The sequence below is a fragment of the Mesoplodon mirus genome (assembly GCF_964341445.2).
Source record: "Mesoplodon mirus genome assembly, chromosome: 16".
Taxonomy (NCBI): domain Eukaryota; kingdom Metazoa; phylum Chordata; class Mammalia; order Artiodactyla; family Ziphiidae; genus Mesoplodon; species Mesoplodon mirus.
In genome coordinates, this window is record NC_138992.1 from 3,066,784 (window position 1) to 3,094,495 (window position 27,712).

Sequence of the window (27,712 nt, forward strand, 5' to 3'; positions counted from 1 at the left end):
CATGGAAGGTTCTAGTTTGATCTCTTATAGAAGGAAGTTGAAAGTCACGTTTTTAAAAGGAGCCACAGGGCTTATAAAATTGCTTAAAAACCAGGGTCAGAAGAATGTCGTCCTTGTGTGCCATTTCCCTGATTTTATTGATGTTTTGCTCGAATTCTGTCTTGTTTCAGGGAAATAGTGGAACATATGGTTCAGCACTTTAAAACACAGATCTTTGGGGATCGGAAACCAGTGTTTGATGGAAGGAAGAATCTCTACACAGCGATGCCCCTTCCAATTGGGAGGGATAAGGTGAGCTCACAGAGGTGGGTTGGATCGAGCAGTGTGCGAGAAGTGAAGTCCGGTGTCCTCTTGTCACACACTGAATCACTTCACCCAGGAGGAAAGAGCCGCTAATTGGTCGTGTGCTTCATCGTGAGATCCACAGAAACTGCCTCCCGTGTGCCGTGGTTTTCAGTGGCAGAGGGTTAAGTTGTCTAAGTGCAGAGAAGGACGTTGAGAGCTTCCTGAAACCACTAAGCTTGTAAATGTAAAGCACACACGTGCACACACATGCCCCAGACCAGCACCAGCCAGGAGCCTGGATGACAAGGCGGGGCTGTAAAGACCTACGGAGAAGGTTGTTTGCACAGGTGAGTGTGTGGGGGACAAAGGCGGTGAAACACAGCAATCATTCAGCCATAGCCAGTGATTCATCTGAACTGGTGGTCATGATAATTAATCACCCTGGGAGTAGTAGTTGTTTTAAAGTGTCACCTTTCCTTGTTGTCTTTGTCCTTACCGTGGTTTTATTTAAAAAGCGGTGAAATTTCTGCCCAGAAGCTGTTCCTTCTTGGCGTATCTTTCAACCAATGGGCTGCTCTGGGATGACGGGTATTGTTTATAAGAGAGGACCAAGGATGGCTTGGAAATCATTTTTACCCGCACTTAAAAAAAACCCAAACCAGTCATTTAACAGTTACCCCAACAAGACTGTAGAAGCTGATTCCCTTCAAGAATGACCTACACAATTAGCTTCTTACCCCCAGGGTCCCCGAGAGGGAAAACAGCTCAGAGCTTAGAGGGTCTGAAACTTCTGCCCCGTGACCTGTAAGTTCTCTACAGAAGTGTTTTTGCTTTTGCATTTTAATGACGATCTTAAAACCACTGAGCTCCTCTCTGCCATCTGAATGGCCAGCCAGGCCGGTGGTTTCAGCTCCCAGCAGCACGGCTGGCTGGGAAGTGTGATGAGGTGTGACACTCAGATAGGAGGAGTACGTTAGGGCCGAGGGCAGGCCAGTGGTGATAAGGGCTCTGTCCCCACCCCCCCCCCCACCCCCACCCCCGTAGGGCCTTGCGGTGATTCTAGGAGATAACAGTGGTGCTCTGCCCAGCCCTGCCTGGCTGGGGTTGGGGGGGGGGGATTGACATGGTTTTGAATTTGAAGGAGCCCCAGGACCCGATGCCTGTCAGCTGAGCAGTCACCCCTTGCGAATTAACATGCTCTGCATTTGAAATGTATGAGTTATAAAGTTTTGTGTTTAATTTGCACATTTGTTTTTGTTTTTGTTTTGTTTAAAGTTCTATAAGAAAGAAAAGCATAAGGAGTTTATTCACAGTTTTGTCTGTAGCTATTTATAATTAGATACTGGGGGGGCTAAGGAGTGTTTTTCCTTCAGGAGGGGTGGGGAGGATGTATGGGGTTCAAATTTGAGACACGTCGTTGTGGACGTTAACACGGGCTCTAGGGTAATAATACGTCTGATCCGAGGCCTGGCTTTGCCCTTAACTCGTGCTGGGACCTTGGGTAAGCTGCCTCACCTGCCACCCCTATAAAGTGGGGAGATGGTATAGACATTACCTCCCAGGGTCCTTGTGACAATTCAATGGGTGAACACATCCCAAGAAAAGCTTCTCCACCTTCAGTGTGCTTCCTGCAGCCCTGGGGCCTCTGTTAAGTGCTGGTTCTGGTTCAGGGTCTGGGGTGTCTGCATCTCTAAGCCACTCTCCTGGTGGTGCCCGTAGAACACCTGGGACGCAGTGCACACTTAGCAGATGCTAATAGCTGCTGTTGCTGGCCCAAGGGTTCGCATCTGTCATCTTGACCATGTCCATGTGGACACCCCCAATGCTCACAGCAGCCCTTTGTACTTATTGCCAAGACTCAGTGGGCATCAGTGTCTCTTAACTTGAGTCCCACCCCTCCTCGTCCTTTTTCCAGGTGAGCTGAGAGGACCTAGCCAAGGCCACAGCGTTTGGTTAGTGTGGGTCTCCAGATTCCAGACCCCTCCTTCCCCTTGTCTTTAAGGTTCTGTCAAATATTCGTGAGATGCAGAAATTAATCTCTTCCGTTTGAGAGCTAATGTAAGATGTTAACCTTTTCTATTTCTGTATGTTCACATCTTGTAGCAAAGTGTCATCCTTTTTTTTTCATTTTACGTTTGCTCTCTTTTCTGTACAGTACTTTTGTGTCACGGGCACTCTTGTAGTAAGAGAAGACATCCTTTAATGTCCCGGTAACCCTGTCTGCTAGCGGCTGCCCGGGGGCCGCAGGTGGCTCTGCACAGGTCTGTGCACAGAATGTGGCCCCGGGCCCTCACTCACGGAAGGCAGCTGTTTGCGATCTACTCCTGCGCTCTGCTACTAGCGACCCCCTGCCACACGCACGCACGCGCGCGCGCGCCCCTTGATCCCAGCCCTATCGTGGCTGGAAGACCCGGTGCGCCAGGCCAGCCCTTCCCTCCCCACACGGAGACTGAGGAGTCTGTGAGGGCCGTTCCCAGTCTGGGGTTTAACTTCTGGATCCTCTTCAGCAGGAGCGACATGAGTTGCAAATGGGGTTGTGTGTCATTGGTTGTCCTTGGTGCTGGGTCCAGCCCTCCCCCAGCGGGTCTGCAGCTTCCTGGACCTACAGCCTCTCTCTGTTTATTCAGGAAGGTGTGAGCGTCTCCTTCTTAAAAGGAAGCGTCCCGTGAGGCCAGGCGTGCGCTCGATGGGTAGCAGACCCTGCGTAGAAGGCGTTCCAGCCTTCAGAGTCCACGGCGCCCCTTCTCCCCCCGCGCCATGCCCCGGACCGCGAGCCGGGCTGCCTGTGCCCCGCTGGCTACTGCTGACCTGGGGTGACGGGCTGGAGAGTCTGAGCAGGGTGGTGAGGCCTCTGCACTTGGAGGGTCGCAGGTCTGAGGAGGGGCAGGAGGGGAGGGCAGAGGCGGTGGGGGCCAGGGAGCCGTCCTTGGGGCCCCCTCCTTGGCGAGCCCACAGGTGGAGGGTCTGCTTGGCCTCGTTTGCCCCTCAGGCAGTCTTGCTGCCTTCGGACTGAGGGTCCCTCTAGTGAACCTGCGGCAGTTTTTTGTTTTTTTTAAAAAAATAAATTTTATTTATTTATTTATTTACTTACTTACTTACTTACTTACTTTTGGCTGCATTGGGTCTTCGTTGCTGAGCGTGGGCTTTCTCTAGCCACGGGGCTGCTCTTCGTCCCGGTGCGCAGGCTTCTCATTGCAGTGGCTTCTCTCGTCGCGGAGCACGGACTCTAGGCGCGCAGGCTTCAGTAGTTGTGGCTCGCGGGCTCTAGAGCGCAGGCTCAGTAGTTGTGGCTCACGGGCTTAGCTGCTCCGCGGCATGTGGGATCTTCCCGGACCAGGGCTCGTACCCATGTCCCCTGCATTGGCAGGCGGGTTGCTAGCCGCTGCGCCACCAGGGAGGCCCGGGCCGGCGGCGTATGTCCGCGTGCTTTGGCCTGTTGGCGGGTGGAGGTGCTCGGCAAGCACGGCTTCCTCAGCAGCGCAACCCCTCCCTGGACCTGTCGTTCTCCTGCCGCGGTCACTGAACTCCCGGCCATCTCCCAACGCTTTGTCCTGGGTCATCTGGGGACAGGCTGCTCGTTGACGGGATCTGCTGCTGTGCCGGTCACAGAAGACCTGCGCTCCCAGTGCCCTGTGCGCACGGAGCCTGGCGACCCCGAGGCCCTGCCGGCACTGCCGCTCCTTCCTGAGGGATGCATGGCAGCCACATCTGGACGAGCAAAGCCCGCTGGGCGCCGTGGCTGCTGCTCCCCGGCTGCGCACGCCTCTCCTTGCTCTTGTCGGTGCTGCTTCCGAGCTGCACGGCGGCACCAAGCGGGACTCTTCCTGTCCCAGTTCTAGTCTGTCGCCCTGGCGACGTTCAGACAGAAGGGACTGAGCGTGTGGCTGTGGTCTGCCTGGAGACGTTGCCTCTCACATCTGCCTCCCCGTCTTCCAGGCCTGGGGTGGCACCCCTGCTAACGTTGTCCATATTCAAAAGCTGGCACTGGTCGCCTTCCTGTGTCACAGCTTCTGGGCTGCCGGCATCCTCGGTTGGCACAGGCATCTGTGCGGCACGTGGGCTGCCCTCCTGTCCTGTATTACAGATGGGACCCAAAGGAGCCACAGAGGTTACAGAGCTGGGACCCGCACACTGCCCTTGGATGCTGCGTGGCTGGGACCAAGAGCTACAGGATGCTCAGAGGTGGAAGTGTCTTGGTGTGTGGAGCGAGTCCAGTGGCCGGCAGCCCAGACGGACCTGAGGACTGCTCTTGGGCTCGTGTGACAGCTGAAGCCCGGTGCCACCCTGCCCCTGGAGTGACATTTCTGTTGGAATCTCATCATCCCTAAGATATTAGATGGCTGTACCAGTCGGCCTCTTGAGACGTGGCTGACAGAGAATGTTGTAGAGCCTGGAACTTATTCTGTTCCCTTTTTATGGGGGCCAAGAGGAGGCTGGTCTAGAATCTATTTAAAAATAGAGGACTTCCGTGGTGGTGCAGTGGTTAAGAATCCACCTGCCAATGCAGGGGACATGGGTTCGAGCCCTGGTCCGGGAAGATCCCACATGCCACGGAGCAACTAAGCCTGTGCACCACAACTACTGAGCCTGTGCTCTAGAGCCTGTGAGCCACAACTACTGAGCCCACGTGCCACAACTACTGAAGCCCGCGTGCCTAGAGCCCATGCTCCACAACAAGAGAAGCCACCGCAATGAGAGGCCCGTGCACCGCAACGAAGAGTGGCCCCTGCTCACCGCAGCTAGAGAAAGCCCACACAAAGCAATGAAGACCCAATGCAGCCAAAAATAAATAAATTACAGAAATAAATAAGTAAAGGAAGGGTGTTTTTAAAAAAATAAAAATAGAAGTACCTTTTGCTAAAGGAAAATACGCCCCTCTGAATCCCACTCAGTTGGATTATAGAGGCATTTTTAAAGAATGACATTGACAAGTGTCTAATTAGCTCCGGTTCACAGAATTGTTCTTTAGATACGCCAGGTGCTGCTGGGTGGAGACGTGTGCTGTAGGCGTGAAGTGCCTGCTGTACACGTCGGTGTGTGAGATGGAAACTAGCGTGTGGTTTCCGCCCACCTGTTGGCCGTGTCCTCGGTGCACCATTTCTGAATAGGCGGGAGTGCTACCCCCTCTGCTGACAGTGCGAGCAGGTCTCTGCTGGTCCACACTCGAGCCCTCCCCCGTGGCCACCATCCTGATGACCTGGGTTAAATGGACCCTTTCTTGACTGGTTTTATCAGCTGTGTGTGCATCCTTAACATATGTTTTGCCCTGAGACAAATCATACTGCAGTGTGCCTCTGTGGCTTGCCACTTTTTTTCAGTATTAAGATGCTTGAAATCCATCCATTGTGAAGAACGTGTTCCTTTTTCCCTGTTGTGTTCTCCCTTCGATGGACCTCGGGCCGTTTCCATTTTGGGGCCGTCAGGCTTGGTGTGTGGGCCTGTGCTGGAGCACACCCAGGACACAGGTGTGCAGGGGACTTCGGTGCAGTCTGGTTGCTGCTCTGGTGATGTCTGAATGGGGTGTGGCAAGTGCATGAGGGAGGGCGCCCCCGAGAGTGCAGAGTGAGCAGAGGCTGAGCACAGGCTGTCGGTGAGAAGGGGAAGGAGGGTGTGAATGAATGAGCGAGGCTGGTGCCAGGACCTCTCGGCCCCGCGCCCCCCCCCCCCAGTCATCACGTGGGGAGGGGATGGGCCTTTGACATCAGCCCAGCTGGCTCCCAATCCCATGTCTGCCCTTTCATGGTTGTGTGGCCTTGGGCTGGACTGTCAGTCTGAGGGTCTGTGTTTTTTGTATAACGCCTGGTGAACAAGTCTCCCTTGCTGGGATTTTTGGGTGTTTAAGGATAAAGTATATAGTCTGTGCCCTACCAATAGATGTTCCATAAACATGGGGAAGTATTATCGGCAAATATCAGAATCGCTTCAGTCATCAACTGAGTGGGGTCTGTGTGTGTGATGCTCAGATTGCATTAGTCAGTCACCAAATAATAATCTAATGTTTCAGTGGTGGAATGAAGGGACTGGGTGAAGGTGGGTCTGGGCATCACGTGGAGCAGGGTGGGTGGGCGTGGTGAGGGGCGAAGGACATGCCGGGAGGCGGGGAGAGAAGTGCATTCGCTGTTCATCGAGGGTTGGCTCCAGAGGGCGCACCTGGGGCCATTGTCCTGCACACCCGCCACTAGCTGCACGCGGCTGTGTGCACTCAAATCTACTAGAAGTTAATGAAGCTAAAAGTTCAGTTCTGCAGTCTCGCCAGCCACATTTCAAGTGCTCAGTGGCCCCAGGAGGCCAGTGGCTTCTGTCCTGGTCAGCTCAAGAAAAGACTGTTTCCATGATCACAGAAAGGGCTGTTGTGAACGCTGAGTGCTATTGTGTACATATTCTGAGGTCTTGCTGAGCGTTTTAATTTCTTCTCAGGAAATTCTGATTGGCCTTGTGGTAGTTGAAGCTACTTTCTCCGCCATCGTGGACCTGGCGATGCTGGTACCGCAGCACTTTCCTGTTGCGCAGACGGGCGTAGACAGCCCTTGGAACAGCATCAGGGCTTGTTTGCCTGGGGAAGAGCCTGGCTTGTCCCCACCGCCCACATGCTTCATTCAGTGCCTGTGATCTGCCCACGTTTTATTGTGGACAAGTGTAATCAGACAAACGTCGAAGGAATTGGAGGATGCATACCCATCTAGATTGTTGTTAGCGTTTTGCTCTGTTTTACCTCATGTCTGTTCTGAGAAGGCTTTTGTTCATGTGAATAATAAATAAATAAATAAATAAATCTTCACTGCAAAACTAGCTTATGGACTCTTAAGGGACCCAGAAAACAGGAACCCCCAGAGCCACTGCAGTTTTCTCAGTCCCACTGGAGAAAGAGTAACTCCCCAGGACCCCCAGTGAGCTGCCCACGCCCCCTTCCTCCGTCCCAGGAGCAGCCTAGGCTTGTGCCTGCGCCCTGCTTTCCTCTTCCTGGGGTGCCCTCCTCAGAGAGGCCGACCCAGACCCCAGCTGAGCAGCTGCTGTGCGGCTTCAGGACGCCTTCTCTGGCCCCTCGCCTCTCCCGGCTGCCACCGTGTGCAGGATCGGGCTAGGGAAGCACTAGACATCCATGGTGGGAAGGACTCCCATTGTACTTCAGTCACTGGCTGCTGGAGGAGGGGCTGAGCGTGCCCTCTCCTGTGCTTGGACGAAGGACCGGCTGAATTCCCCTAACCTGGGGGTTCTGGAAGCTGACCCACCACCCTTGACCTCCCTGTAGCTTCTTAAGAGGGAAACGTGAGTAACTGTGTGCTCTGGATCCCCTCCCAGGTGGAGCTGGAGGTCACGTTGCCAGGAGAAGGGAAGGACCGCATCTTCAAGGTGTCCATCAAGTGGGTGTCCTGCGTGAGCTTACAGGCATTACACGATGCACTTTCGGGGCGGCTGCCCAGCGTCCCCTTCGAGACGATCCAAGCCCTGGACGTGGTTATGAGGCATTTGCCGTCCATGAGGTGAGGACCGTACATGAGGTGGGAACCGAGAAGCCTGAATCCTCTGTCTGAGGAGGTGCTGGTTCTTGGGGACAGGGTGGGGACGGCCGTAGGGGTTTATATGATGAAACCAGTAGCAACGCCAGCTCGGGAAAATCTGTAAAATAAAAAGAAATTGCTGGAGTTTGCAGCCAGGCACACAAAGGTTGCCTGCCTGTCTCTGGGTGCACCGGTCACTCCACCCAGCGTGCGAGCTTCGTCCTGTTTCTCAGTCACCCTCGTACTCAAGAGTCCTGTTCCAGCTTCTGTGCTTGCCTGGCTTCTGCCACGAGGAGGGGCCTTTCAGGACTGCGGGAGCGCCCACGCCCACACACTTTGGCTCTATTCTATGGATTGCTTTCTTTCCACTGATCACCACACTTGAACTTGCTGAGGCAGAGGGTAGCAGGACACTTTGATGGCGCGTGATTGACCGGATGGAGGCGCAGGGCCACACCGGCTCCCCACGTGACAGCCGTGTGCGAGCCACACCCACCGCTCGGGTTTCCAGTGTGGGACGCCTCTTCCTTCCCCGGGTGTCCTGCACAGTAGGGCCTCGGGAACTCTGTGAACGATTAAGTGAAAGGAGAACCTAAAACTGAAACGAACCTCCTCACTGAACTCTCCCAACACCGACCAGAACTCTGAGGTTTGAGGGGAGGGTGTAAGTGTAAGAGGAATCTCCTTGAAGGACCATGTTAGATTTAAAGGGGACCCTGGTGTTCTCGAAACACAGGGCAGGCTGTCACTCCTGGCAGGGTCCCCGGGCCCCTGCACGTAGTCTGTCACTGCTTGGAACTGTTGATGTGAGGAAGGCAGGTGGGTGCAAAAAACCCCAGCTCTTAAGGGTTGTTGCCAAAATGTCAAGTCCGTTTTTTAAAAGAGTGGCAGGAATTACTATGATTTTTTTTTTTTCTGAATTCCTTTGCATTAATCACCATGTTACTTTTATAATCAGGAGGAAAGTCTTTCGTTTGGGGGAAATAGAGAAAGAGGCTGGGGGAAGCAGAGTGTGCGTGTCCTGGTTGGTGGCTCGGCCTGTAGGCGACAGGGTCTTCCCTCGGGGACCCTCGGTGATGCCGCGGCCGCTGCCCTGGGGAGTGCGGTGGCCTCCGTCTCTGAGCACCTTCAGTCCCTCCCCCTGGGAGGGCGTGGGTGTTCCCTCACGTGGATCTCACTGTCCCCCGAGACGAGGTCCGAACTCGGCACCTCCCTCTCCCCCGCCATAGAGGAGCCGGGTGGAAGGGGAACGGGGCCTGGGTGCTTGGTCTCCGCGAGGTCCTTGGCCTTCCGTGCCAGACGCCCCGAGGCCCGGGCGGGACCGGTCCGGCTGGCTGACTGTGGTCGCCTGCACCTGCACCCCTGCCCGCCCCATCCTAGAAGGAGGTGAAGTGCTGTGTGCAGACCCGAGGGCTGCAGGCGAGGCATCGCGGTGGGAGGCTCGCGTGGGGAGCACAAGGTGTGACCAGACCCCTGTGCCCTCGGCTCGCGGGAGGAAGTTCTCCTGCGTGTCCCCCGCGTGTTGGCCGTGGACACAAGGGGACGGCTTGAGTGTCTGCGGGTTGTGTGCCCGCCGGCCTCGCTAGACAAGGCTCCCGTTCCAGGTACACCCCCGTGGGCCGCTCCTTCTTCACGGCGTCCGAGGGCTGCTCCAACCCGCTGGGCGGGGGCCGAGAGGTGTGGTTTGGTTTCCATCAGTCCGTCCGGCCTTCTCTTTGGAAGATGATGCTGAATATCGACGGTAAGCAGAGCCCCGGCCGCCATCGGGGGCTGAGGGGGGCTGCGAGGCCCCTCCACACGCGCCCGGCCCGCCACGCTGCTCGCGCACGGAGGGTGGTGGCGCTCACGCCTGACCGTCAGAGCCTCCGCGGGGCCCCCTCCACAGACACAGCCTGTGGCTCAGGGGGCCGAGGGCGGTTCCCGGCTGCCCCTCTGTGTTGGACCCCACGTGGGAACAGTAAACTTCAGGGAGCCCGAGACCAGAAGGTGGTCAGAAAGTGCCAGAAAACCCAGGCTTGCGGTTATCACCGGCTGAGGGGTTTTGTTTTTACACCGCAGCGTTTTCCTCAGAGGGTGACTTGAGCCTCTGCCGACCCCTCCACTGCCCCTCGGAGTCCGCGAGCAGGGGCAGCAGGGGGAGCCGGCCGGCTGCGGGAGTGGCCTGGCCGGGCAGGCCTGGTCACGTCTCGGCTTTTGTCTCTTCTTTTCCCGCCTGTAGTCTCGGCAACAGCGTTTTATAAGGCACAGCCAGTAATCGAGTTTGTGTGTGAAGTTTTGGATTTTAAAAGTATTGAAGAACAACAAAAACCTCTGACAGATTCCCAAAGGGTCAAGTTTACCAAAGAAATCAAAGGTAACTAGCTGCCCGGCGCGGTGGATGAGGGACGCGACCTGGATGGCCCTGAGTTTCCCAAGTTCTTGTTCCTTCGTGTTTCCGAGGGGGAGGGGCAGGGGGCAGCGGAGGAGCCAGCCCTCAGGGACACATCAGCGCAGGACGAGGACGCCCGCTTCCCAGCGCGGGAACGATTTCTAAATGATGACTTTCTGCGTGGGGTGGCCCAGCAGTGTCCGAGCGCGGATATGAGGGCCAGGCAGCTGCAGCACGAGCGCGATCAGTTTCTCGGGACGTTCCGGAACGTTGATTCCTTGTCGTTTAACCGAGCCTGGGTTCCACTCGAGAAGACGCAGCCCAGGGTTCAGTGACCTGGCTGTGTCCTTCTGCCCGTCGTCGGGGAGCTGGCAGGCCCTGCAGGCTCGGCCCCGCTGCACCTGTCCCTCCTGGGGGTGTTCAGAGCCGGCAGCAGTCCTCGTTGCTAAAAATAACCCCGAAGGAAGCACAGAAGAGGCCGTGGCGGCTGACGCCCTGCTCAGCCGAGCCCCCGTCGCCCCTCGTCTTTGAGGACACACCCTGCCTCTCGCCTGGGCATCCCTGGGGCAGGGGGCGTCCCTGGGGGTGAGATGGCCCAGCCCGAGGGTCACCCGGAAGGCCCTCACCGTGGGTCTGTGGGTGAGGTTCCCCTGGAAGCTGATGGGCTGGCAGTGGGGCGTGCGCCGCAGGCCCGGGCGAGTCTTGATGCTGAAGCCCAGCTGCTGTGTGTTCTCAGGTCTAAAGGTGGAGATAACGCACTGCGGGCAGATGAAGAGGAAGTACCGCGTCTGCAACGTGACCCGGCGGCCCGCCAGCCACCAAACGTAAACGGCCTCCCCGTCAAACGCTTATCAGCCCCGACCTTCACTGTCACTCAGATGTCCAAACTCTGCAGCAGTCACTTCTGCAAAGGATTTTCATTCTAGTTATAAAATTCCGAAAGCACACTTCACCTCGTGAAATAAAATAATGAAGTTCCCCCGTATGGGGCGGGGGGAGGGGCTCACCGTCAGTTTTCCTTCTTGAATGTGACAGGCGAGGGAAGGTCTTTTTGGTTCATTTTCCAGTCCTCCCTGCTGAGTGGGGTCCAGGGAGGGAGTGGGGATCGGTTGGCGCCACCTGGATCCACAAGCGTGGCCCGGCCCAGGCCGACGCTGCGGCCTGTCTTGAGCTCCCGTCACTTCACAGACAGTTTGGGGTCCAGGTCCGTGTAGTAAGTGTCCCGGCCGCACGGATGCAGTGCTGTCTTAGGTTGTGTGGCCCCCTCACCCCACCTTGAGGCCTCCTGGGTCCAGTGAGGACTCGTTAGTTTATTTCGTGGTCGCTGCGTGGGAAGTGCCTGGTGTGTCTCTGGGTACTGGTTATACCAAGACGCCCAGGGTCCTGTGCAGCAGGGGGGGTTGGGGGGAGGTGAGCCTGTGTCCTTGTCCCCATGACCTCCTCCCACCGGGCAGAGCAAAGGAGTCGGCAGAGGTCCCCTACCCCTGTGCCCAGCGCCCTCGGCCCCATCCTGCATGGGGGCTGTCCCCTGTGAGTGCAGGATGCCACGGAGCTCTCCCGCCCCTGCACGTGGGCCTCTCCTGCCTCAGCCCACCACATGTGGCTGCGGAGGCCTGAGCAGACCCAGCTTGTCCCTTTCACTGTCCTGTTCTGGAAGGTTTCAGGTTTTCTGGGGCGGACACTTGGAGCACTCAGCCGGTAAACGACTTTCAGAGTCAGTGCGAGGTCGGCTGGAAAGTGCACAGGCTTTTCTTTCTGGATTTGTCTTCATTTGTCCTGAGTCCTTTCCATGTACTCTAGATGTATGTGTCATTTGTGATTATTGCATATTGTAGGCGTGCGGGTATTTTTTACTTCCCGACTCCAGAGATAAAACGAAAGTTTAGGGACTTGGGAATGTTCAGATAAGCCAGAGGGCATGATTTGGTTCTGACCCCCAGGGAGATGCTTTGAATCACCCTCTACCTTCTTCAACCCTAAGAAAGCAGACCCACAAGAGCATCCCTGTGCAAGCGGGCACGTGGGTCTCGGTCACCCGTCCCCTGGGGGCCTGGGAAGCTCCGGGGCTGAGCCGCCTCTTTCTTCCCCAGGTTCCCGCTGCAGCAGGAGAGCGGGCAGACGGTGGAGTGCACGGTGGCCCAGTACTTTAAGGATAGGCACAAGCTGGTTCTGCGCTACCCTCACCTCCCATGTTTACAAGTCGGACAGGAGCAGAAACACACCTACCTTCCCCTAGAGGCAAGTCCCCCTCCCTCCATCTCTGTGGGCCCGGAGGAGAACTTCCGGGGCGGGGGCCCTGCTGGCACCCCGGGCCCAAACCTTGTTATTCCTGCCACTGGGGGACCTGGGACAGGTTAACTGATGTGGTCCAGCCTCAGTTTCTGCATTAATAAGATGGGTTTGGTAACACAGGATTCGTGTGAAGCTCGAGACTATACGTGTGTGCCCAGCAGGCCCCTGGCACCCAGTAAAATGTGCTCAGGAAGTCTAAAATTCACTTCTGGTTTGAAAAATCCTTGCCTGGGAAAAGATCAAATGCTAAAACTAGGACACAAGTTTTTAAGTCTTTTCTGTTAGTGTTTTAAATTCTCGGTATTTGTCCAATTACTGGAACACCTGGCCCTTGGTTTGGTTTTTCCTGGGCTGTGTGCAGAAGGCAGACTTCTTTCCCATCCCCGGCAGCTCTGTATTACACCCCCATGTCTGAGGACGGGGGTCCACACAACCCATGGTGAGGACACAGGCCAGCCCCGCCCCGCCGCTGGGTGGTCTCAGAGGCTGTGCTGCTCTCAGCGGCGCGGCTCCCGGCTCACGCTTCTGTCGTGCTGGGTTTCCTCGAGTGGTTTCTGCCTTGGACCAGAGGGCCTCCTCCCAGCATGCGGTTCCCAGTGGATCTCAGGAGCAGCCTCCACACTGGCGTCTGCGTGGTGCTTCGCAGTTCACTCGTGAGGAGTGGATATATCACGGGCAGAGCTGGGCGCCAGCTCTCGCGCTTGGTCTCAGACCTACGCCCGCTTCCCAGCCCGGCGCTGACGCCCGGTTCTTGCGTTTCTTCATAGGTCTGTAACATAGTGGCGGGACAGAGATGTATAAAAAAGCTGACCGACAATCAGACCTCAACCATGATCAGAGCGACTGCCAGGTCAGCCCCCGATCGGCAGGAAGAGATTAGCAAATTGGTGAGCGTCACATCCTCAGGCCAATCCTCGGGTGGGGACACCCTGGGGACGCCGGCTCAGGGTGCCCAGGGCAAGGCCCCCCGATGCTTTGGACAGACTCGGCTTCTGGAAGGAAGCAAAGTCCACCCCTGACTCTGTGCCTTTTCTTTCTTCCCTTTTCAAGATGAGAAGTGCCAGTTTTAACACAGATCCGTATGTTCGTGAGTTTGGAATCATGGTCAAAGACGAGATGACCGATGTGACCGGGCGGGTCCTCCAGCCGCCCTCCATCCTCTACGGGGGCCGGGTAGGTAGACGGCTGGGTGGGGCGTTTTGTGGGTGTTGGGAGTATGTGTCTGAACATCGATGTTGGAGCAGCAGCGCCTGACCCACACACACACACCCTCAGAGGTGTAGACCATGGTCAAGGTAAAGGATTCTTCCTGCCCCAGTGTGAACCTGTAACAGCAATGGGCCTTCATAAAGGACTGCTTCCTTAACCCTTTTAAAGTTTTCTGAATCACCCCTTTTCTTTTCAAAAGGTAAACTTTATTATCTCATCAAAATTTTAAAAGCATCATTCTTTGTATGATGGATGCTCTGCCAGTGACGAGTTACTCTCCAGAAGTTCATGCTGCTTTTCTGCTTTCTAACTTTTGTTTTGGAGGTATGTGGGAGCAAGTGCATCAGTTTAGTCACGGGCACAGTTCTGTTTGTTTGGTTTTGCCCATTTGACCTCTGGTTCTGGTCAGTACGGTCCTGACCCTTGAGCCCCTTAGAGCTCACGAGAAGTTCTTCTCTCCTTTCCTCCTGGCACCTCCCCCTTAGCCGCAGCGCAGGTGGTGGGGCTCAGCTTCCAAGGTCACAGCTTTGGGAATCCCCTGGCCGTCCAGTGGTTAGGACTCGGCACTTTTACTGCCAGGGCCTCGGTTCAATCCCTGGTCAGGGAACTAAGGTCCTACAAGCCGCGGGGCACAGCCAAGAAAAAGAGCAAGCGAGCGAGAGAGAGAGAAAGAGAGAAAGCAAAGGTCATGGCTTTTGTGGGTCAGTGAGCACCTGCGGGAGCCTGCGTTCTACGTGACTCGACACCTTTCTACCTGAATGGACTCCAGTCCTCGGTGCCTGTGGCAAGCTTTCGTTTTGTTTTTTTTGGCTGCGTTGACTCTTCGTTGCTGCGCGCGGGCTTTCTCTAGTGGCGGCGAGTGGAGGGTACTCTTCGTTGCAGTGCGCGGGCTTCTCGTTGCAGTGGCTTCTCTTGTTGCGGAGCACGGGCTCTAGGCACATGGGCTTCAGTAGTTGCAGCATGAGGGCTCAGTAGTTGCGGCATGTAGGCCCTAGAGCATGCGGGCTTCAGTAGTTGTGGCTCACGGGCTCTAGAGCTCAGGCTCAGTAGTTGTGGCTCACGGGCTCTAGAGCGCAGGATCAGTAGTCGTGGCACACGGGCTTAGTTGCTCCACGGCATGTGGGATCTTCCCGGACCAGGGCTCGAACCCGTGTTCCCTGCATTGGCAGGTGGATTCTTAACCACTGCACCACCAGGGAAGTCCTTTCAGTTTTGTTTGCAGGACTCTTTCCTTTCTTATTTTAAAACATAAGTTCTATTTTTTTAAGTGTTTCAAAGTTCAAAAGATACAAAGAATTATAGGGAAAAAATCTCTTTCTCCCTAGATCCTGGTTACTTTCCCAGGAGGCAGTTCTCCTTGTAAAATCGCTCCAGGGATTATTCACATATTTTTTTCACCCCTTCTTGTGCAAATAGCTGCATATTAAATACACGTTTGTGCCTTGCCTTTTTTTACTTAATATTTTCTCTTCGATCCCATGGAGATCTTGGAATGTATGTGACCTCTGGCTTGTTTTTGACTGTTGCATGGTATTCCTTTGTGGGGGGAGCCCCACCCTAGCTTGTGGGCATAGGGGCTGCTCCCCGTTCTCTGCAGGATGCCTTCCTTCTGAGCAAGGCCTCCTGGCTCCTTCTCAGCCCACTTGTGCACCTGGGAGCTCAGACACTGCAGACACAGCCCCTTCTTAACCCTCCCTGTGGCCCTAGGAGGGACAGGTGGATTCCCTTTCACAAGTCAGTGAGGAGATGCCCGAAGCAGTGAGACTTACATAGTGAAACCAAGATTGCATATTCAGCGTCTTTCCGCCTTTTAGTGAAGACAGGAGTCACATCTGGAAAGCAAAGCGGCTCTTGTAATCTAACCTTGCAAGAATGTTAGAACTGTAAGGATCCAAACTTTTTAATGCTTCTAAATGAATGAATTTTTCCAGATGTCTTAAACATTGTAATGGGAGCAAACACTTCTCATCACCTGCCCTACCCATTGTCCTGTTAGACAAAACATTCAGTGTCCCCAGGGGCATCCGGCAATGTCTGGAGGCTGGGATCTGATGGGCAGCGGCTGCTGGCACCTCCAGTGTACGGGACTGCCGCACGGCAGCCAGCCGGCCACGTGTCCACCGCAGGGCTGAGGCTGAGAGACACCCAGATAGTAAGAGTGCATTGCAGTGTACACTGCGTGTGTGTGTGTGTGTTACTGAGTCTGGAACACCACACTTGGTGGTGGCTCTGTCTTATAGAAGGAGGCTCGCAGGAGCTGGGTAGTGGTTTAGAAAATACAGGAAACAAAAACATTCATTTCTGTAATATTTGATTTTTACAATATGCTTATATTATTTTAGTAGGAAAAAGGTGTTTTTCATTAAAAACACTTTTGCAGAGTAAATGACAGCAACTCAGACACAGCCCAGTCCTTCAGGGCCTGCTGCCCATAGGCCTGAGATTACAGCTCTCCCCCTCCGTGTGGCCCTAACTAAAAGAGGAGGCCAGTGCCAAAGACTTCTCTCTTAATCAGGCCCAGTGTGTGGGACTCGAGCATTCTCTGTAGGGCACACAAGGTGTTGGTGTGCCCACAGCCAACACAGCTCCAGTCACAGTGTCCCTTCCTGACCATCCCTTGTGCTCCAGAATCACTTGAAGTCAGTTCAGAGATTCCCTCGGTGACAGTGTTGAGACCTGGTCCTTTCTGGTTGAGAGATGACAAAATTAAGTGGATGCATTATCTGCTGTTTTTTCCTTCCCAAATGGGAATAGCTTAAACAGCTGCAGGCAGTGGCGTGTGGAGCCGGGGAAGCGACGGGCTCGGTCCCGGCTGGCCTGTCTGCTCCCAGGCACAGGACTGGGAAGAAACACCTTGCTTCCCTCCCCTTCCCTGGCTGCCCCACTGATGATGGATGAGGTAAAATTAACGGAAGCGTGTTTACAAGACAAGAAGCCTTCCCGTAATGTCGTGAGGCACTTCTTTTCCTCCAGGCTACCCGTGAGGTTGGATGGAGCTCCGGGCCCTCCCTGCTCAGCCTTCCGGGTGCCCCCCTGCTCCCCACAATCTACTTCTTCACCCCTCCACCCTCCCTCCACCTCTCACCCCTCCATCCATCCATCCATCCATCCATCCTGCACACACCTGCGGGACCCCTGCGGTGCCAGGCAGCTCAGAGATGGGGAGTCTACGCAAAGGTTCCATTCTCAGCCTCAGGAGCTGCCATCTGGTCAGGGGACCACCAGCAATAGGGACCGTGACAAAATCCAAGGTCAGAGGAATATGTTTTCCATTTTCTTCTTACTCTGAGCTTCTCGCCGTTTGCAGAATAAAGCGATTGCCACCCCCGTCCAGGGCGTTTGGGACATGAGGAACAAGCAGTTCCACACGGGCATCGAGATCAAGGTGTGGGCCATTGCGTGCTTCGCCCCCCAGCGCCAGTGCACGGAGGTCCACCTCAAGTAAGGCCCCCAGGGGCGGGGGGAGCGGGCCATGGGGAGGGCCCGCCGCGTCAGGCTGGGCAGGTCGTGGGCTCCGTTTGGAGGGCAGGGGTTGGCAGCCTTTCCCCGTCGAAGGGCACTGCCTGGGGTGGCCGGGCCGGGAAGTGGGGGGCCCCGGTGCTGCTTTGCTTCTCAGGCTCGCTGTTGGAGCGAGTGTGAAGAGTGGGGCAGGTTCTGTAAGAAACAAAACAGCAAATGAAGAGTAAAGCGTGCAAAGCAGAGGCAGAGGCGAAGTTGTATCAGCCCGGCCTGGCCCAGTGTCGGACCCTTTGAAAGCAGCTCCATAAACATGCAGCTTGGTTGCTCACGTTTTTGTGCCAAATAGACCTAACAGGGAGAGGAAGGCTTTTGTCTCCTGCCTCTCTGGGGTGGGGGCAGGGGGGGCCTACAGAGCGGGGGAAGGTAGCAGTGGGCGTTGCAGCAGAGGGTGGCTCCGGGGAGCTGGGGCCCTCAGGGTTCTGGAGAGGGGCGGGGCCTCTCCTCCACGCCACCAGCGGCACGAGCAGGCTTCTCCGCTGGGAGCGCGGGGTGTCGGGGGACAGAGTGCGTTAGAGTCCGACCTCGGGGTGCCTCCCCTCTCCGTGTCCCGCGGCCCCCATTTCACTTTTCCTGGAGCCAGGTGGCCCCAGGGTACGTGCGCGTGTGGGCGTCGGTGCAGACCCGCACTCGTGTGTTTGGTCAGCTGCACTGGGTCGAGCACTAACGGGCCGCAGCGGGTCGGAGTGGCCTTACCTTATGGTCAGAGGCGGTGACGTGTTTATTCCTGAGCTTAAAATAGAAGCCGTGGTTCTGTCTCCCCGACCCCACCTGTGATCTCACAGGGCCTGTCGGCCGCAGCTGTTGGTGCTCCTCTAACTGCAGGCTGTTTGGTTTTCTCCCGTGATTATGTCATCCAAGTCCAAGTCGCGCACACAGGAATAACGGGGGGGAAATCCAAGGGGACGGTCAGCTCACAGTTTTCCTCACCCTGACAATGCGCGGCATCCACAGGCAAGTGGGCGGCAGCTGCTCACGCCCGGCTTTAAAAGGACGGCACTTGTCACTGCCCTGGGAGTGTCACAGCTGGTGAGGGGGCAGCGTGGCCACGGCTTGAAGTCTCCTGTTTCATCGTGACATTTCAGTAACCTGCACGGTTAGCACAAATGGCCGCCTTTGTTTGTTACCATGTTGCAGCGGCCCTGTCCAGGGCTTCAGCTTGGATTTCCATCTCAATGAAAATGGAGTGGGGTCTGGACCTGTTAGAACTGTGCCCTCTCCTCGGGGCCTCCGGTTGGTCTGAATCGTTGGTGTTCTTGGTGCTTCGCGTAATGAACCTCCTCCTCCAGGTCCTTCACGGAGCAGCTCAGAAAGATCTCGAGAGACGCAGGAATGCCGATCCAGGGCCAGCCGTGCTTCTGTAAATACGCCCAGGGGGCAGATAGTGTGGAGCCCATGTTCAGGCATCTGAAGAACACGTACGCCGGCCTGCAGCTGGTGGTGGTCATCCTGCCCGGAAAAACCCCCGTCTATGGTAGGCCTCGGCGCACACACGGCCTCTGGCCGCTGTCGGTGGCACTGTGGGCCTGCAGTGCAGCCTCAGCCCTTTGTGTCTCTGCCGCACCGAGGAGCTGCCTGTCTCTGGCTCATTTGAGAGCTAGGAAAGACCAGGTGGCTTCTGATTGCGGCCGCGCACGTGCTCAGGGCCGCCCTTGGTAGTCTTGTCTGGGGCCGCGGTTCCCGGAGGCCCGCGTCCTGTGGTGGCACAGGACTCGACACGTGTGCAGTTACCTTGTCCGCTGCCCGACACAGACGTCGGCCGGATGGAGGAGCAGCCAGGCGGCGCACACGCAGTCACCCACTCGGGGCGCCGTCCTCAGCTCCTGCCTGGGACTCACTTCTCCACTTGTGAGCTGTGGCCGCCGCAGAATCCTCTGGAAGTTGATCAGAGGCCTTTCTGCCAGAAGGGCAGTTGCCCTTTCACTCGGCTGGAAGCTACCAGGCCCCTGCGATGGAGTCCCAGGCCCTGGTTCGGGAAGCTCCGGGGCGTTGGTGGTGTAGACAGGTGGCGGCGGCATGGGGAGGTGGGTGCCGGGTGCGTCTGCCGGAAGCCCCCTGGGAACCAGAGGCCCCAGCGCGGGAGGTGTGTGGGTGCCCCGGGGCAAAGGGAACAGAGAGGCGTGTCGGTGTCGCCGACGGGATCCCCCGTCTGGGCGGTGACAGCGCTTGCTCCGTGTCCAGGGAAAGGAGGAAAGAGCGAGCCCTTGGAATTCCCATCCTGCGCAGCTTCTCCCAGGCCCGCCCAGGGAGCGGCTGACCAGCTGCTTCATGAAAGAACCCAGGAGCAGAGGGGGTGTGGGCCCACACAGGTCCTGGATGTCGGATTTGCGTTTGCCGAGGATTTGAGGACGCCAGTGTTTATATTTCCAGCGACTCGAGCGTTGGCTTGCTTGCAGTCCTGAGCACGGGGACGGAGGGTGGCCTTCGGAACGCGAGCCCTGGGTTCCAGCCTGGCCCTGCCCGCACCGCCCTGCAGGCCTGGATAAGTCGCAGAAACGCTCCTGGCGAGGACCGGGCTGCACCCGCCCGGCCTCCCTGAGCGAGCGGGGTGGACGCCCCGCAGCTAGCGCAGGCCTGGGCGGCGCAGAGCAGAGCTGGAACCCGGGCTCGGACCCCCCTTGGGCTCGGACCCCCCCTTGGGCTCGGACACCCCTTGGGCCCGGACCCCCCCTTGGGCCCGGCCCCTCTGCCACGGGCTTGGCTGCACGTGGGGTGGGGGAGCTCGGGGCGGGCGGAGGGGAGGCGCCAGGGGAGCCGTCCTGAGCGCACCGTTGCCTCCGCAGCCGAGGTCAAGCGTGTAGGAGACACGGTGCTGGGGATGGCCACGCAGTGCGTGCAGATGAAGAACGTGCAGAGGACCACGCCGCAGACCCTGTCCAACCTCTGCCTGAAGATCAACGTCAAACTGGGCGGCGTGAACAACATCCTGCTGCCCCAGGGGAGGTGAGGCCGGCGTTCCGCCGCGTGCGTGCGGGGCAGCTGGTGCGTGACTCCCCAGGGTGGGGGGGGCCTGCCGAGGCCGGCGTCCGCTCCCCTGGACAGTGGGTGAAGGAAGCGAGTAGCACGCGGGTCTCGGCCACCCTCGGTCTAGGGGACCAGGGCCACCTGCAGGCCCCTGAGGACCAGGTGCAGGGGCCCGAGGAGAAGGGACTTCTTACCCCATCCGGGGCCGGGGGTCCCGCATGTGAGATGTGGTGGCTGCCCTGAGCGGGGCTGGCTCTGCGATGAGGGGTCGTTGGACTCGCTCAGTTCACTCAGCAGCAGGTTCTGTGTTTATTGAGCGCCTACTGTGTGCAGGAGCCCTAGTCCTGCAGCGCAGGCCCTGGTGAGAGGGTCCATGAATGCACTTCCCAGGTGAGCAACAGTGACACAGTGGAAGGGACAGGAGCTCAGAAGGGTGAGGGTTTCACAGGGGAGGTGGCACTAAGCAGACTGCAGGCACTGGAGGGGGCGGGATCATGTGGACGCCGGGGAGGAGAGCGTTCCAGAGGGCACAGACCGTGCAAGGGCCCTGTGGTGCAGGCTGCCAGGAGTGCGGCAGGCGCTCCACTGAGAGACTGAGGGGCAGAGGGCTGCTGGGGGGCCTGGCACTCCCTCCGGGGGAGCGCATCCACGGGAGGGGGTTTCACGAGTGGAGGTGTCGCTCCAGTGACCTCGTTCTAAAAGGCGACTCCAGCTCTGGGTGGAGTGGGGACCGGGCTCTCCTGCGTTGTCCCAGGAGAGGTGCTGGGGCACGGCTGGGGCGGGATGCTCTGTGAATGGGAGAGGAGACTCGAGAGTGGGTCCAAGCCCGCGCCTCTGGAGCGGTCAGGCAGCACTGGATGAGGAAGCTGGGCGGGTGCGTCAGCCTCCCAGGGGAGACACTGGGTGTGGGGAGGGGGGAGGGGGAGGGGAAGCAGAGGCCTGGTGTTGGTGAGGTTTGTTCAGGGATCCTCACGAGGAGGTGGTATTTAAGGCCTCTAGGCTGGAGGCCTACACCCAGGGCGGGGTGTAGATAGGAAGGATATCCTGGAGGCAGCACTGGAGCCTGGCGGGGTCGGGGGAAGAGCCGGTACGTGGCCATGTCACTCGGTGCCAACCGGCCAAGTGCGATGAGGTCCGAGGCTCCACCATGGGACTGGGGGACGTGTGCAGGTCGTCGGTGACCTTGCAGAGAGAAGTCTTGTTGCCATGGCAGCACGAGGCCTGCTTGGGAGGCAGTAGACGGGTTCTGCTAATTCCGGGAGCTTTGCCGCCAGGCGAGCAAGGGAGGCGAGGGAGCTGTGGGAAGAGAGTGGAGTCCGGAGGCAGGTGTGGTTTTGCTGGTGCAAGGTGTGAGTCATAACTGCGTGTGTGATGCTGCGGATGCTCCCGGGACGATCCAGGATTGGGGGAGGGGGCAGCAGGGAAGAGCCACGGGGTCAGGCGGAGGCGGGGGCAGGCGCGGTCAGGGAGAAAAGGAGAGTGAGGCGTAGAGAGAGGAAGCTCCAGAACGCACAGCCGGTGAGTCTGGGACCCGCCCGCTGGCCCGGAACCGTGCCCCCAACGCTGGCGCTTCAGGGTCGTGACTGCTGGAGTGCAGCCGGCGGTTAGAAGACCCAGGGAGAGAGCTTAGAGCAGTACTTCTCACCTGGGGCGGTGTCGCAGCCCTGAGAGTGTGTGGTCATGCTGGAGACGTAGGGGTGTCAGGACGGGGGCTGCTACTGGCCTCTAACGGGTAGAGAACAAGGATGCTCCTGTGTACCCTGCAGTGCGGCTGCAGGTCCAAGGTTGGGTAACAAACCATGGGACTCTTTGTGTGTATAATCATCTTGGAGTTTTCAGCCATCTACGTGGTAGAACCCTCATGTCCCTGAGCCCAGCCACAGCAGCTGTCAGCACCTCAGCCCTCTCATTCAGTCTACACTCCACCTACACCCTCTCCCCCACCGCCTTATTCTGAAGCAGATCTCGCACCAAGCGTCCTTTCACCTGTAAGGTTTTCTGTACCTGTGACTGAAAGATAAGGAGTCTCTACAAACGTGGCCACAGTACCCTTCGCACACAAAGTGACGCTGGCGCCAGTACTCTGAGAGGTCCGGGCAGTGTCCCCGAGCCTTGGCCTCTGACGCTCCCGCTTCCCCTCTCAGGCCTCCGGTGTTCCAGCAGCCCGTCATCTTTCTGGGGGCGGATGTCACGCACCCACCTGCCGGGGACGGGAAGAAGCCGTCCATCGCCGCCGTGAGTATCACCTCCTGCCGGGCCCCCTGTTGGTCTGTGTTCCTGCGTAATCAGCATCTCCGTACTTCTGGGCCCTTTCCTTGTCCGATCAGCATGAACAGTGCAGCAGGGTGGCCCGGTGGGGTCATGTCCCTGGCACTCGCCGTCTGGTTCCCTCTGGGTGGCACCTGCAGGCGACTGGTTTCAGGCCAGCTTCCCTTTGGGACACCCGTCACTCTTAGGGGTTGGAATCTTGGAGTGTCGTGTGTGGAGGTGCACATGGCTTTGGGAAAACAGTGTGCTTGAAAGAATTAGGAACGCTGTCACTGTCGCCAGGTACCTTCTCTGGGCTGATGTAATTCAGCCACATCTAATCACAAGCAGAATTAGGGGTCCAGAACAATTGTTGATTTTTTTATTAGGTCCCTCGGGCAAGCTTTTATTCTTTGGAACACATTTAGAAACACTACAGCCACGCACTCAGAGGAATTGTAAAGGTGGTGGGTTTGCATGTGACGAGCCCTCTCCTGGACCCCCTTCACCCCCAGAGCGGGGGCCCTCGGGTCTCCTGCTGACCCGCGTTGCCCCGCAGGTCGTGGGCAGCATGGACGCCCACCCGAACCGCTACTGCGCCACCGTGCGCGTCCAGCAGCACCGGCAGGAGATCATCCAGGACCTGGCGGCCATGGTGCGCGAGCTTCTCATCCAGTTCTACAAGTCCACGCGCTTCAAGCCCACCCGCATCATCTTCTACCGAGACGGTGTCTCCGAGGGGCAGTTCCAGCAGGTTGGCCGCCTCCCCCGCGTTTTCCCTGCCCTCTTCTCTGTGTCTTAAACTCACCTGTTTCTCGGCAGGACAGCTTCTTAGGTTCGCTAATGAAGACAGTGGGGTGGTTTTCGTTTTGCCCCCAGGTTTATCTGGTCACCGTGTGGGCGGTAGTGATGGGCTCGGGGTTGTCAGGACCCTGCGGCAGGTGGGGCGGACAGGCCTGTCCAGGCGGACTCGGTCCAGCACATGCCAGCCAGGGGCCCTTCCCGGCTCCAGGTTTTGCCTTATAGGCTGTGGGGAGTCTCTGTGGGGCAGGGACACCGCTGTGGCTTGGGGGTCACCTCTGTCTGCGAAGGAGGGGGCGGGCCGGAGTGGGGAGAGTGCAGAGCAGGGGAGGACAGTGGCCGGGCGGAGGGTAGGTGGGAGCCCTTTGGAAATAGGCAACAGGACGCAGCCACTGTTTGGACGTGGAGGGAGAGGCGGCACCTTAGGTGACGTGTGGGGCATCGCCTTGAGGAAGCGTCTGGAAGGCAGGGGACCCTCTTAGACACCGGGGCACTGGAGGAGGGGCAGGTGAGGACAAAAGGGGGGTTTGTTGCTATGCTCCAGTTGAAAGCACCCGCAGCATCTCCAGGTTGAGGGGACTGTGGGCAGCGGTGAATCCATCCGAGCCTGGAGCTCAGGGGATTGATGCCCTGAGTGCGTCCATACTTGGCCAGGGCTAATGCCACCTCCACCCCTTCTGCGTCTCCAGTGCCCGCTTCGTCCAGAGACAGTAGCAGGGAAGGCAGAAGTATCCGATGCTGCAGGAGACCCACCCAGACAGGAAGACGTCCTGAGAGGCACTCCAGTGTGTCCCAAGGCCCCAGGCCACCTTGCTAGCCAGGCGGGGTGTCACGTGACAAGGCGCGGGTGCCATTGCCTTCCTGGTCCAGAGTAGGAGCAGCTGAGGCCACAGCGGGCGAGGGGGATGGCTTCGAGGTTCCTTGACCGTCTGGTAGCTCCTGGCCAGGGCCCCTGATTCGGAGCTTCTGTGGGAACCTGGATTGGGGGCTCCTATGCCGCCTCTCGGGTCCAGATCCAGCTTGTGCCAGCTGACCTCGAAGCCCCTCTTATACAAAACTATCTGGTTCCTTCCTTTGGGAGATGTTCTCCCCTCTTCTGAGCACCCATTCACCCTCTGTCATGGGCATTCTTACTACAGAAGAGGGTTTGTGTCATTCTCTGTTTTCTCTCTCTGTGCACGCACTCCACATCTTACAGAATCACCACAATGGGGTTTCCGGACCCAGAACCCAAAACATATTTTTGAGACATCACAACACAATATTTGATGAGGGCAGTTGCTGAAACCCTGAGGTGTGTGGTCCCTGTAGCAGCCATCACCACCCTGTGCCAGGCTGTGTGCCTGTTCCTCTCTGACACAGGTGGGGGAGCGGAGACAGTGCCAGCATCATTGTACCCTAACTCCTGGCGCTTCGCAGTTGACTTTAGTCTTCACAGCAAGCTTGCAAGGTGGGATGTTCCCATTTTAAAACTGAAAAAACTGGGGATCACACAGGGTGCATGGCTTTCCAAAGCCACACAGTTGCATAGTGGTAGAGCTAGGATTTGAACTCAGGTCCAGCTCCTAAGCAGTGGTTTTTGGGGTTTTTTTGTTTTGTTTTGTTTTTGTTTTTTACTAGATTCTCTCCATCTTCTCCAATCCAAAAATAAGCTGTTGGATTGATTTGTTCATGTATGTGTTTCCCACAGTGCCTCATGTCCACGGTGGGTGGTAACATTCCAGAGACTGCGCTCAGCCTGTTTCTCCATTATCTAACCTAAACCATTTAACCACGAAACCTGGGTATTGTTTGCTCCGTGATATTAATGAAGAAACAGGCTCAGAGAGACAGAATCACACAGGTAACAACAAGCTAGTGGAACTACAAGCCTTAACGTAAATATGTATCAAACATACACATAATTAAGGGATTCATTCCGAGGTAGCGAGAGGCCTGAAAACATAATGATGATTCTCAAAAGTGTTCTTCTTTCTTTCCGTAGGTTCTTCACCACGAGTTACTGGCTATCCGAGAGGCGTGCATTAAGCTAGAAAAAGACTACCAGCCGGGGATCACGTTCATAGTGGTCCAGAAGAGGCACCACACTCGGCTCTTCTGCACCGACAAGAATGAGCGGGTGAGTGTCCTCGACCCTGGGCCGGGCAGCCTCGAGGGACACGGGTCTCACGCCCCGCACCACCTCCCAGGCTCTTGGGAGACTCGGCCCTGCGTGGCGACCCAGCCTGACACGTTGGAGAAGGGCTCTCCTCCGTTTGGTGAGAAGTTTGAACCTGCAAACCCCACAGGTCCAGGATAGGTCCAGGCAGATGCCATTTATCTGATAAGGAAATTACCAAAGGTGAGGTTTCAGGGCCAGTTAGCAACCATGGTCATAGACAGCATAGTGTAAAGAATGCGGGAGAATGCAGTAAAGTGGGGAGCCCATGGGGTGGTTGGAGTGCTGGAAGAGGGCCTGGGGAGCTCACTCAGGGGCCTGGTCTGGAGAAACACTGAAAGACAGCGGTGTCCAAGCTCCTCATCCCTTTCCTGGCTGTTCCAGAACAAGAACCACAAGCATGCAGGAGACTTAAGACTTGTAGTTGTAACTGATGAGAATTGTCCACAGTTGGAGAAAGATCAGAACCCTTAGGTTAAAAGGCCTGTCCTGTTCCCAACAGGATAAATAAAAATAAATCCATACCTAGACACATTGTCCTAAAACTGCACAGCTTCAAAGTAACTGCATGAGAAAAAAGACCTCCCAGAAGGGAAGGACATTCCATCAGACTGTCCACCAGCAGGGCTGGAAGTCGGGGGTTAGTGTCCACACGGTGCAGCCCGCTAATGCCACAGTGGCACCACAGCACCAAAAATGCTTCTTGCCTAAATGGAAGACAAAATGCAAATTGAGAGTCAATAACGAGGAAAAGGGATACTTTGTCATGATCACTGATAAGACGTAACAGCTGTGAGCGTGGATGTACCTCACGCCATGACCTAAACATATGTAAAGAAAAAAAGTGAAGCAAAAACAGACAGAATTTCAAGGAGAAATTGACAAACACACCATCACAGAGGTCTGTTTTAACAGACCACTATCAGAAAGTGAAACAGGCACAAGTTAGCAAAAACTGAAAATGGGAAGAAAGGAATGAGCCAGACCTGACAGACAGAACTCTGCCTGTGACAGCTGAGCTCACGCTGAGGGCTTACATGAGCTGGCGTTGTCCCAGATCACAAAAGAGGTCTCAGGAGATTGCCAAACCTCGGTATTCTACAAGCCACATCTTTTTTTTTAATTAATTTATTTTGGGGGGGCTGCATTGGGTCTTCGTTGCTGCACGCGGGCTTTCTCTAGTTGCGGCGAGCGGGGTCTACTCTTCGTTGCAGTGCGTGGGTTTCTCATTGCGGTGGCTTCTCTTGTTGTGGAGCACGGGCTCTGGGTACACGGGCCCTAGAGCGCTCAGGCTTCAGTAATTGCGGCACGTGAGCTCAGTAGTTGCAGTGCACGGGCTCTAGGGCACGTGGGCTCGGTAGTTACGGTGCACGGGCTCTAGGGCACACGGGCTCAGTAGTTGTGGCTTGTGGGCTCTAGAGTGCAGGCTCAGTAGTTGTGCTGCACGGGCTTAGTTGCTCCACGGCATGTGGGATCTTCCCGGACCAGGGCTCGAACCCGTGTCCCCTGCATTGGCAGGCAGATTCTTAACCACTGCGCCCCCAGGGAAGTTCCCAAACCACATTTTCTGTTACGTAGGAAAAAGCGTAAGGAAACTTAAAATTTTGATTTCAAGCCCACTGCCGCACTTGTGGTCACGCAGCCCAGATGCTGAGGGGATGGATTGGAGCCAGGTTATCTGGCTCCAGACCCTTTGCTCCTCATCACGGCACCCACATCCTTGACAACATTTGGTATTTATCAGGCTAACCTCATAATGTGAGTCCCCCAAGATTATTCTTCGAAGGTCTGGTGAAAGTTGCCTATAAAAATCTCTGGACTAACTTCATAAAATAAGCTAAAGTAGTTTCCCCCTTTTTCCTATGCTCTGCCACACTTTAAGATAATCTACTCTTGAAGCCTTAGTAAAGCTTGCCTGTAAAACTCTCTGGGCCTGATGCCTTTTGGAACAATGATTGGACTATCCTACTCAGCTGATTTTGGTAACTTATGTAATTCTACAAACAAGTGTTTGTTTCTTCTGTTTTCCAATGTGTTGTCATGAAGTTGTTATCATTCCATTATGATTCAAGTAACACACACTCCCTCTGCAGCCATGGTTCCCCTTCTGTTCCCAACATAATTACAAGCGTTCTTTCTTTGTGTTGAGTCTTGCTGGGTTTCTCTATCTTCAGGGAAGTACCTTTTGCTTGTGTTAATCTGCTCTACTGCTTCTTCGTTTTCTAGTTCACTATTTTCTATTCTGAGAGAGAAAGTGGGGTGCTGGAATAAGCTGACTTTGAGCCCTCCTGACTCCTGGCAAGAGAGGTCTGCAGGCTGAGGTGGCAGGAGGCCTGTGTGTCCACCTTCTGAGGATGTTGGGAGGGTTGGCTG

General features: G+C 56.4%; 1 protein-coding gene across 3 annotated transcripts in view; it reads left to right on the plus strand.

Annotated features, from left to right (window-relative positions):
* Positions 1 to 27,712, plus strand: part of AGO2 (argonaute RISC catalytic component 2) — a 97,519-nt gene that overhangs the window by 63,361 nt on the left and 6,446 nt on the right. For all 3 annotated transcript variants that reach the window (XM_082601298.1, XM_082601299.1, XM_082601300.1), the window contains 14 exons: positions 171 to 291; positions 7,585 to 7,766; positions 9,389 to 9,525; positions 10,003 to 10,137; positions 10,889 to 10,976; positions 12,243 to 12,390; positions 13,212 to 13,331; positions 13,495 to 13,617; positions 16,961 to 17,094; positions 18,459 to 18,643; positions 19,953 to 20,112; positions 22,278 to 22,368; positions 22,940 to 23,134; positions 25,166 to 25,300. In XM_082601298.1, the coding sequence (XP_082457424.1) occupies positions 171 to 291; positions 7,585 to 7,766; positions 9,389 to 9,525; positions 10,003 to 10,137; positions 10,889 to 10,976; positions 12,243 to 12,390; positions 13,212 to 13,331; positions 13,495 to 13,617; positions 16,961 to 17,094; positions 18,459 to 18,643; positions 19,953 to 20,112; positions 22,278 to 22,368; positions 22,940 to 23,134; positions 25,166 to 25,300 (1,954 nt within the window). The remainder of the gene's footprint in view (positions 1 to 170; positions 292 to 7,584; positions 7,767 to 9,388; positions 9,526 to 10,002; positions 10,138 to 10,888; positions 10,977 to 12,242; positions 12,391 to 13,211; positions 13,332 to 13,494; positions 13,618 to 16,960; positions 17,095 to 18,458; positions 18,644 to 19,952; positions 20,113 to 22,277; positions 22,369 to 22,939; positions 23,135 to 25,165; positions 25,301 to 27,712) is intronic.